This window comes from Aplysia californica, unplaced genomic scaffold, assembly GCF_000002075.1.
Source record: "Aplysia californica isolate F4 #8 unplaced genomic scaffold, AplCal3.0 scaffold00070, whole genome shotgun sequence".
Lineage (NCBI taxonomy): Eukaryota > Metazoa > Mollusca > Gastropoda > Aplysiida > Aplysiidae > Aplysia > Aplysia californica.
Window position 1 is genome coordinate 124998 of NW_004797340.1, and position 11073 is coordinate 136070.

An 11073-nucleotide genomic window follows, 5' to 3' on the forward strand; every position below is an offset into this window, starting at 1 on the left:
GCCTGCCCGCCTGTCTCTCACACTTGCTCTATCCCCCCCCCTCTCTCTCTCTCTCTCTCTCTCTCTCTCTCTCTCTCTCTCTCTCTCTCTCTCTCCTCTTTCTTTCCCTGTCTATTGATCTATATATCTAACTGTCTATATATATGTTTATCTCAGTAAAGCGTGCTGTCTGTAACGTGGGTGTGTGTCCGCATGTAGGTTTGTGCTCCGTGTTGCATACAATAAATGTAACTGACTAATTTTCTGGTCCTTCATTGAAATGGACTCTTCCACCTAAGCAGCTTTTTTCTTGTCTCCTTCCTTTTCCCTCTTCTATTATGTGGTCGCTTTTAAGGACAAGCGGGCTAACCCAGATTTCGAGGGTTTCCAGAAATCTTGACCTGCACCAGAAGTGGCCATTGTCCTACCCATAGGACAAGTTTGGTTTATTTGGTGTGTATATTTGTTTGGTTATAGAGAATACTCTCCTTGTCTTTTCAAGAAACTGAACAAGGGGCAAGCTTTACATTCGATTTTCTCAAAACAGACTTTTTCGGGATAGCCCCTTGTGCTTAAAAGCGACCATATAACCCTTGGGGTGGGAGATTGGAGGGCGTTGCTGATAGATTTTGCTTCTTCACTATTGCTCTATTTCATCTGTCTGCTCATCTTGCTTTACCCGAACTCAAAACGAACGTCACTGTTTTAGTGTCCTTCTCTTTACTCAAACTCATACAAACTTCTGGCCTTGGAATTAACCTCCCTGTTTTTTATGAAGCGATTAGACTCAAGCGAATACACAGGGAAATAAAACAGCAAAAAAAATGTAACTGTTTAGATAAACCTCCGTATGTGTTTTAGATAAAAACACGAATCGCTGTCTGGAACATGTAAGAAAGCCCGTAAGGACATGTTAAACCTCAGAGAAAGTTACACTTCTTTTTCATACGTCATGGCTAGAATTAAGAACGCATAATATGTTATAAAATGTTAATTCGTCCTACATAGGTTTGGCAAAAATTAAGACATTATCAAAGTTGAAATGTAGACACATTCTATTAATTTATGTTTATGGGTGCTCGTCAAACGTTATAATTCCATACAACAAAGTTTCTTTTGAGTTTGCTCAAAACTTAAACAGTACCACCCATATGTACAAGAAGGATTGGCACGTTACTGGTTTGTTCTTCCGCTAAACTGAAAGTTTGAAACTTTACACGTCTTCAGTCCAGTAGTAGGGTCCCCCTACTCCCTAGTCGAGAAGAGTTAAAGCGAGTCTATCTCTTAAACCCATCTACCCCCATGTCTAGAGAATAACTTTATAAATCATGTATTGAAGGTCATGTATAGAAGGTCATGTATCGAAGGGCGTTAACCTGTCTTGAAAATAACCTTTATAGATCATGTATTGAACGGCATAAACGTGTCTAGAGAATACCCTTTATAAATCATGTATTTAAGGGCATAAACGTGTCTAGAGAATATCCTTTATAAATCATGTATTGAAGGGTATGTAAAGAATGTCGTGTATAGAAGGACGTTAACATGTCTTGAGAATAAGCTTTATAAATCATGTATAGAAGGTCATGTACAGAAGGTCATGTACAGAAGCTCATGTACAGAAGCTCATGTATAGATGGTCATGTACAGAAGGGCGTTAACCTCAAACCCACCCCAATCGTCCCGCCCACAGGTAGTGGCCATCATCTCTATCCTGTTCATCGTGCTGTCCACCATAGCGCTGACCCTCAACACTATCCCGGCCCTCCAGGACCGCGCTGACCCCTCCCTGAACCAGGACAACGAAGACCTCGCCGTGGTGGAAGCCGTGTGCATAGGCTGGTTCACTCTAGAGTACCTCGCTCGCTTCTGGGCCTCCCCCAACAAGTGGAAGTTTTTCAAAGGCCCGCTCAATGTGATAGACTTGCTAGCCATCATGCCCTATTTTATTTCTTTGGGTCTCACGGAGACGAACAAGAGCACTACTGAACAGTTTCAGAACGTGCGTCGCGTGGTGCAGATTTTTAGGATCATGAGAATTTTACGTATTCTGAAGCTCGCCCGCCACTCAACGGGGCTACAGTCTTTAGGGTACACATTGCAGCGATCGTATAAAGAACTGGGTATGTTGTTGATGTTCCTAGCTATATTCATCTTGTTATTCTCCTCGTTGGCGTATTTCGCGGAAAAAGACGAACCGGAAACGAAGTACAAAAGCATCCCTGAGACCTTTTGGTGGGCAGCCATCACCATGACGACCGTCGGGTACGGAGACATCTACCCGAAGACCGTCCTGGGTAAAGTTGTGGGCAGTGTGTGCTGTATCTGTGGCGTATTGGTCATTGCTCTCCCCATTCCCATCATCGTCAACAATTTCGCCGAGTTCTACAAGGATCAGATGCGGCGCGAGAAGGCTTTCAAGCGGCGCGAAGCCTTAGAGAAGGCCAAGCGCACGGGCAGTATCGTGTCGTTCCACTCCATCAATCTACGAGACGCCTTCGCCCGAAGCGTCGATCTCATGGAGGTGAACTCGCCCTCCCACAAGGCGCATGCGCAGTCGGGCAGCGTCGGAGGCGGGAGCGTGTGTGGTGGAGTGGGCGGTATCGGAGTTGGAGGAGGTGGTGGGGGCGGGCCAGGGGGCGGAGACTCGTGCAGTATTGACAGTAAACACAGCCACGCCGCCGTGCTGTGCGGCAGTCAGGCACTGCTCGCCGCGCACGATCCCAACAACCCGCACGCTCTGCAGCATCAGCAGCAGCAGCAGCACCACCAGCCCCTCCATCACCACCACCACCACCACCACCACCACCATCCGCACCTCCGCGGGACGTCGGCGGACGAGGAGGCGGGGCTTCTGACTCCGGGCGTGGTCTCCGGCAGCTGTGAGAACCTGGTGGCCAACTGCAGCACGAACAACCTGTTGGACGCTGACGAGGAGTCGCTCAAGAGGATGACGTCATCACAACCGCTGCTCAACTCTCAAACTCAGGTTTTTATTACAGTGTCTCAATCATTACAAGCTTCTCTCTTACTGTAAGGTTTTTATTACAGTGTCTCAATCATTACAAGCTTCTCCCTTACTGTAAGGTTTTTATTACAGTGTCTCAATCATTACAAGCTTCTCTCTTACTGTAAGGTTTTTATTACAGTATCCCAATCATTACAGGCTGCTCTCTTACTGTATCACTGTCACATCCTGTTGTTCTCAGACTTAGTGCCTGTAGTTGGGGTTTTTTTCATTTTTCTTCCTCATCCCTTTCCACTTTCATCTTTCATTTTTTAGAATCTATTCATATCTCGAACGTTCTCCTGTTTTGTAATATAAGTTCACGAATATCATTCCTATCATACGCTGTTTGCAGATGTAGTTTTCTTCTCTTTTGCCTGTTGTCCTTCTTTTTAAAAATTCTGTAAATCTCAAATTAATAGTCCATGATATTATCTTGGGATCAGTATGCTTTTCCTATGTGAAAAGGAGGCTTGAACTTGCAATTAAATTGTTCTGAACAGTCACGTTTTGGATCAGGAGCTATATTCACAACCTCTTCAACACTGACTGTTAATTCAAGCCCTGTTTTTCTCCAAACCCACTACTAGTTGCCTTTAAATCTCACTTACCCAGCGTCTGCGATGTCACTGTTGCTCGCAAATAGCGTCAGTTCGATTCCTATTTTGGGAGATGACTTTATTGAAGATCTACATCGTTCTTCTGGTATACTTTATCTCACTCAGACTGGATTAGCCCTAACAAGTAGGGTCTAAGCAGCCCGCTTTCTAAATTACCTTATTTTTTTAAAATAGGTATGAAGAAACAGATTTCTAGTAAATCCGAAATTATTCCCTGATCCAGCATCTGTGGTGTAGATTTTGACTCTAACAAGGAAGGCCCAGGTTTGATTCCTATAAGTGAGGTCAAATGTTTCCCCCGCCTTCCAAAAATATCTCCATGTCGTGGTGGTTGCACGGAGGAAATCCGAAGTTCTCAACATTTCTTGAAATGGTCAACATATTTTTCGTTTTTGATTTTTTTTAATGTTGAGACTACATTGAATTGACATCCATAAGAATGTGCAAAGGCTCTCCTTCTTTGTCTTTATCTATCTGTTCATTAGCAACCTTTAGCGTTTCGGTTTAGTCTACAATTTTGTCAGCAGTTGTACTTCCATTATTTTCGACTCAATTTACTCTAGTATCCATTTTGTGGTCATATTATATTTAAATTTAATTCTATTGAGATTGCTTGGGGGGGGGGTTTCACTCCTCCCCTTCTTCCTCCTTTCACTTTCTCTTCCTCTTCTTTCTCCTCCTTCTTTCTCTTCTTCTTCTTTTTTCTTTCCCCCTCCCCCTCCTCACCTCCTCCTTCATCTTCTTTTCTTCTTCTTCTTCTTCTTCTTCTTCTTCTTCTTCTTCTTCTTCTTCTTCTTCTTCTTCTTCTTCTTCTTCTTCTTCTTCTTCTTCTTCTTCTTCTTCTTCTTCTCCTCCTCCTCCTCCTTCTCCTTCTCCTTTTCCTTCTCCTTCTCCTTCTCCTTCTTCTTCTTCTTCTTCTTCTTCTTCTTCTTCTTCTTCTTCTTCTTCTTCTTCTTCTTCTTCTTCTTCTTCTTCTTCTTCTTCTTCTTCTTCTTTTTCTCGGTTGATTGGCGCCGGTGAATTATATGCCAACAACTATTGCCTCTTTCAATATGTAATTTTGCATATGAATGTATATTAGTTCCCTTCTCCGCCCCCCCCCCCCCCCCCCATATCATCATCATCGTCGTCGTCATCATCATCACCATTATCATCATCATCATCAATATCATCATCTTCAGCATCATGATCACCACCAGCAGGGGCGTTGCAGAGCACTTGATGGCCATCATTTATGTCGCATCTGCTATTCATCATAAACTTAACAACATCACTTTAATTGTCGTTCTATAAGAGAGAGAGAGAGAGAGAGAGAGAGACAGAGAGAGACAGAGAGAGAGAGAGAGAGAGAGAGAGAGCGTATGAAATGAGTCGTGAGTACAAAATGTGAAGGCTTTGATTTTATTTCATTTGTTTATTCAGTGTTTAAGTGTGCACATTACTTTGAGTTTGAGTTATGTGACGGACTTACTCTGTTTAATAGAAAAGCATAGTATGGCATATTTTCAAAAGTTAGACTTTTCATTTCATAACAAATCCTGTGGCCTCTACTTAGTTCCCCTCACATTAGGAAAGAATTAACGAGTGTCAACCTCGTCTTTTGGATAGTGTAGGGAACAAGAAACACAAAAATCCCAATCCCATTTATTCGTGTAAGCACTTCTGTTCTCAGACATAATATACCATATTTGGACAATAAAGACGTACCTTGTGTTATCTTATCTTATCTTATCTCATCATATCATATCTTATCTTGTCTTATCTTATTTCATCTCATCTCCTCTTATCTATCTTATCTTTTCTTATCCTATATTATCTTATCTTGTCATATCTTATCTTATCGTGTCTTATCTTATCTTATCTTATCGTATCGTATCTTATTTGATCTTGTTGTATCGTATCGCATCGTATCGTATTTTATTTTATTGTATCGTATCTTATCTTATCTGTGTTCTGTCCTGGACAGGGAAGAATGGACGTCGGTCGGCCAGAGCGTCTTTCACCGGACAAGAGCTGTATCGAGATGCAGCAACTCCCGCGCCAAAGCAGCAACGCCAGCAGCAGCGACACCTACAGCAGCTGTATGACTCACCCGCACGGGTCGCCGCGGAGCTCCGGCGGCCACAGCTCGGGCGATCGACACAAACAAAACTTGTACGTGAATCCTCTGGACGACCCGGCCAGCGTGGAAGAGCAAGACGTGGTGCAGTCCCCTGGCGGAACCTTGTACGACACCGTCTACAAAGAGTCTTCGTCCTCCTCGACGTCTTCTTCTGCGCAGCCTCCGCATCCTCATCTTCCACAGCCCCAGCACCTCTTCCATCATCACCACCATCATCCACACCACCAGCAACAGGCCAACAGGCGCCACCCGCCTCTCATCTACCAGCACCAGCAGCAACAGCAACGACAACACACTGGCGGAGGCGCAGGCGGAGGCGGAGGCGGCAGCGGCAGCGGGGGCGGTGGTGGCAACGCCAACAACAGCTTTAACAATCAGCAGGAGACTCGCTTCAACGGGAGTAGTGGCGGGTCCGCGGACAGCCCCGTCGCTGGGAGCCCCGTCGCCAACAATGCCAACACTAGCAACAACCCGACGACAGCCGGCTCAGCCAACCAGATCGTTCAAAAGCTGGACGACGGTTTCACCGCCACCTGGGAGCGAGGAGTCCAGCCGCCATCTTCCTCCTCGTCGCCCTTCCCCATAGCTCAGCTTCCTTTCCACGCCGTGACGTCCTCCCCGGGAAATATCTGCGCCATGAACCCGCAACAACAACAACAGCAACAACAACAACAACAACAGCCACCCTCCTCCACCAGCCCAGAAGCTCACTCACCATCTGACTCCATGAGTCTCTTACAAACTGACGACAGTTCCTTGACCCGGAAGTCGAGTTTCAAACGATACAAGTCGTTGTCCGTGGAAAAACATCCACGAATCTCCAGCGTAAAGGACCGGAACTTTTCTTCCACAGACAGTCTGCATATCAACTCGAGCGGCCGGCCAAGACTCAAATTCCGGAAGGCCGTCTCCCTCGCCAGCAGGCTACAGTCAAGTCCCTCCACGGGGCGGAAACTAGCCAACTATCACCTCATCTCCAACTCCAAACCAGGTTGGTTCTAAAGGACTGTTCTGTGTTCGTATGTTGGTATTGAGCTCGTCTTGATTTAATTCCTGCGAATCATTTTTATGAGATTCCGCCGCTTGTTTTGAAAGATGTTAGTCTATTAGTCTGTCTGTGTTCGGAAACTAAGAGACAGTGTGTGAAGAATGTCCGAACTGTTTGGTACTATGAATGGTGTGATGCTGGTCTCGTGTCTGTTGTCAAAAAGTCTGAACCAAAGAAGCTGTCCTTGAAGAGTAGCATGTTTGAAGGGTAGTTATGACTGTTAACGACAGATCAAATTATAGAAACGAAGAGACTCCTACGACTTAAACAGTACGAAGAACTCAGATTTAATCTATTTCGCTTGCCCAAGAGCTGCTACATGTTTTTAGTTTGTTTTTTATCTTCACATTTCCTTTGTTTCCGGCATTGACAAGTTAATTATTTGAATATGTCAAAGTCATTTGCACATATCTCCGTGGCCATTCCATTGAATGAACATTGCAAAACTGTTTGAAGATATATACGACACGACACACAAACACAAGTTACACAACCGTCACGTGGTTTTGTTCTATTGTTTTGCACTCTTCAAAGCTGTTTGCTTGATTAGCTTAGCTTCCCTGCATTTTTTTCTTTTATTTCTACTGATTCAGTTCACTCTCCTTTGCTGCAGCTATGGCTTTTTTTTTTTAATCAGTTTTTGCCAACCACGTCGTGAATTATAACTCTGATGTAAAAAGAAAAGAAAAGAAAGAAAGAAACATGAACATGAAATGGCATGCGCTGGAAGGAAATAAAGTTTAATTTCGTCACAAGTCACCCAATGCATTTGTAACAATTCAGCCGCTGTCAAGAGCAAGTGCATAGTCATGGGTTGCCAACTCTTGGTCCTGATCCCCTTTGAATTTTTTATTAAGACGCTCCGACTTCAAGGATTGCCTTCATTCTGCTTTATAACCCCAAGAAGTTGAGAAATCTTTGGAATTTTTGTTACAAATTCATCGGTTTGATGAACTATATAGCTTTATGCTTTGTTTTCTCCGTTTTTTTGATAACCCTTAACTCATCATTTGAATTTGAAATCTGGAAAAAGGCTCTCCTTTTGGTCTGGGCCGCCTTATGTATTCTATTGGTGCATTTTTGCCTACTTCTTTCAATTTTCATTCTCAAAAGAGCATTGACGTCCCACTTTTGTTACAGATGAAACCTTTCTCCTGCAGTAGTAGGTGAGTGGACGCTAGGGGGCGCAATGGTGCGCGCTTGATCCGCACATGCGCACTGGTGTGACCTGCACGCGAGCAGATGTTTACAAGTGACGTCATGAATCCACTAATCATTCTCATCCACATGCTTTAGTTACCATCCCCGCTATAGATCCACTGTCCCTGTGCTGTTCGTAATACTTTGCTGTTGTCTGGTCTGAGGTTTTGAAAGGGCGGAATTCACATCGCTTTGCTCAGGAGACTCATTTTCAAAGAAGAGGTTGAGATAGGTATTTGGATTGCATGTGAATAACAGCCTTTCCATTCACCTTTGCCATTAGGGGTTGGTGTTGAGTAAATTAAAGACAGTTGAATGCCATACCTGCCAAACTAATATATGGGGAAACAAAACAGAGCTCGTCTTTAAACTCCTTTTAACTTCCTTATTATTTTCTAACCTGCATGCAAAGATATCATCTCTCCTGCATTAAGTGCTCTACTTTGTTTTATTTTACTTTCTGTTCCTTTGGTCCGTGACCCTTTATAACATTGTGAAGACAAATGTGTTCATTAGAGAGGATATAATATGAGTATGAATTATGATAGCTTCGACTTAACTGAACGGCGGTGTTTAGAAAAGGCTGTTGTACCAAGCTATGGAATTTATGAAAGAAAAAGGATATTCTGTTGGTATAGTATGTGTATCTATGTATGTATCAAAACCCCAGACCATAAGAACTTGTCTTCTGCATCAGTGTGCTCTGTACTCCCCCTTCAGTAGATCAATATGCCAATCCATGGGCTGACTGTCAATGGGTAGATGACGCTATAGTATATGTATGTAAGTCGGCAGCGGTTAGTTAGTCGCGGCTTCGTTGTGGCAAGAGTCATTGTGAGAACATTGCTAACATTTTGGCCCTTGTGTATAATAAAGATAAGAAGCGGGGCGTATCTAGAAGGAGCCCTTCAACCCCTTTCCTTCCCCACCCCGACCCCACCCCTGCCATCTCCCTTTTATGATGCCTGAGCCTACCCATGGAAGCGTCAGAACTGAAACTAGAGCCTGCAGTCAAAAGACAGCTTTCATAGAGACTAGAGACCTATAATCATATCTTACTCCTTTTTTTATAAGTGTCTAGCGGAGCTCGCAACTCTATAAGGTCATATGAGAGCGCGGGACACATTGGACATTATCAGTTGGTATGAAATTTAGAATTTTGCCCGGGTCTGAGATTTTTCACCCTTTTCCGAGTAGGCTAGGTGTAGATTTTTCCTACCAGAAGATCAGGGGTGTGGCTGAAAGACAGCAGAAAGAAGAAGCCATGGAGTAGCAATAGAAAAACTGCAGAAAGGGTAAAGATCCCAGATAAGGGGGCAAAGGAGGTGGGGGCAGAAAGTGGAGACGAAAGTAAACGATATAACATTGCCAGAGAGCATGAAATTATTTGCAATGAGACAATTTTTAGAGAAGAAAATTTTTCCGTCGCTACCTCGACTCGATCCCGGGACCTTTTGAATGAGACGCGAACACCTTAACCTCTAGGCCACGAGAGCCCACAATCATACTCCGAAGCAAGTATTGAAAATCTTACATACTAATGGGTATCTGTGCGGGGGTGTAACGCGACTTTTTAAAGTTAAACGGAGTTTCAGGGGATTGGGGGTGGGGGGGCGTTATAACCAACCTTGCCGTACAATATCGCGCAAGCGTATATCGAGCATGAATTTTAACTGCATATAGCATCATTGCACTGATGTAAACTTACTTGAGTTTAAAATATAACGGACCAAACATACAAACCCAGATTTCACGTCCGAAGAGAGTAGGCTGCCACCTAGACCTCACGATATCTGGGGGCCTAGGCTGCCACATACGTTCAGATTCTGCAATGGAGTATTGAGCACAGTCGTCTTTTCGGGAGGGGGATGGGGCGAGGTGGTATCAGAAAACGAAAAGAGAGATAATGAAGTCGGCTTAGAACGAAATCTGCGGGACCGCCGAATTTTTCTTCGGTTTAGCCGGTTTTTCGGTTTAGAGGGATTACGCATAATCTTGTGATAATTTCCCACTGTTTTGGGATTAACAGTAAACGGTTTAGAGAGACTACGCATAATCTTGTGATGATTTACCACTGTTTTGGGATTGGGATTAACAGTAAACGGTTAAGAGAGACTACGCATGATCTTGTTACGATGTACCACTGTTTTGGGATTAATAGTGAACGGTTTAAGCGGATTTCATTGTTGTAAACCATCTCAATCAGTCGACCCGATTGTCGTGCCCATTATAATAATAATCAGTTCTTTCAGACTGCACTATGTGAAATCATGCAATTTGATCTTAAGACGAGCGGGCAAGGGTGAAGAGCACCAGTGTCGTCATTTGTGTACCACACTCTTATAGGGGGTGTTCACTAGCGCGATCGGGTCAGGTCGGGTCGATTTGATAGTCGGGGCGGGTCGATTTGATAGTCGGGGCTAGCCAAATTGATTGCACAAAGCGGCCATCGTGGCACAAACCGATCGACTCAGTCGGTGACCTGGAAAAACAAGTGCGTTTGTCTCAGGCCTGCAAGTAGCGCGAACGGGTGGTTTGCAGCCAATCGCAAAAAGGCTGAGTCCCGTGTCCATGTTGACACTAAAAATCTGCTGGCGCCCTCTTCGAAAAAGTGTGTAATTTGCGAACAGAGTTACCCAACTTGTGTGAAAAACAAAAAAAGCGAAACTAACAAACTTTGCTTTTCCTACGCAGCACTTCAACAGGGAACTGCGGAAAGGAGCCCTGGAAGCCACTGGGGTTAAAGGTTTCTTTACTTTAACTTCCAGGTCGTCGGGTAAAATCGCGGCGGGTTTGTAGTGCGCACTGAAACCACCAGAAAACGACCTGACACGACGACCCGACCCGATCCGCTATTGGACACCCCCTATTAGATTGCGTTTACTTCCTTGACTGTTTTACAAGAGTAAGTTCTTAGAATAATATCTTCTCGAAAGCAGCTATCCACCAATGCTTATTTTGGGGTTTTTGTCTTGTTTCATTTAGGCGACTGTGAAAGAAGTTTTCGTGTTTTAAATCGTTGCCAGCATCTAGTGGTGTTATTTCACATCTGCGCGTCATAGTAGTCCTTATTCTTACCTTTTTTTTGGTTGGGGGG

The 11073-nt window shown here is 44.2% G+C and overlaps 1 protein-coding gene across 1 annotated transcript in view; it reads left to right on the forward strand.

Moving 5' to 3' along the window:
• LOC101849827 overlaps positions 1-11073 on the forward strand; it is a 76674-nt gene that overhangs the window by 53568 nt on the left and 12033 nt on the right. Inside the window, exons 2-3 of the mRNA XM_005093838.3 lie at positions 1673-2968; positions 5573-6719. Coding sequence (XP_005093895.1) covers positions 1673-2968; positions 5573-6719 — 2443 coding nt within the window. The remainder of the gene's footprint in view (positions 1-1672; positions 2969-5572; positions 6720-11073) is intronic.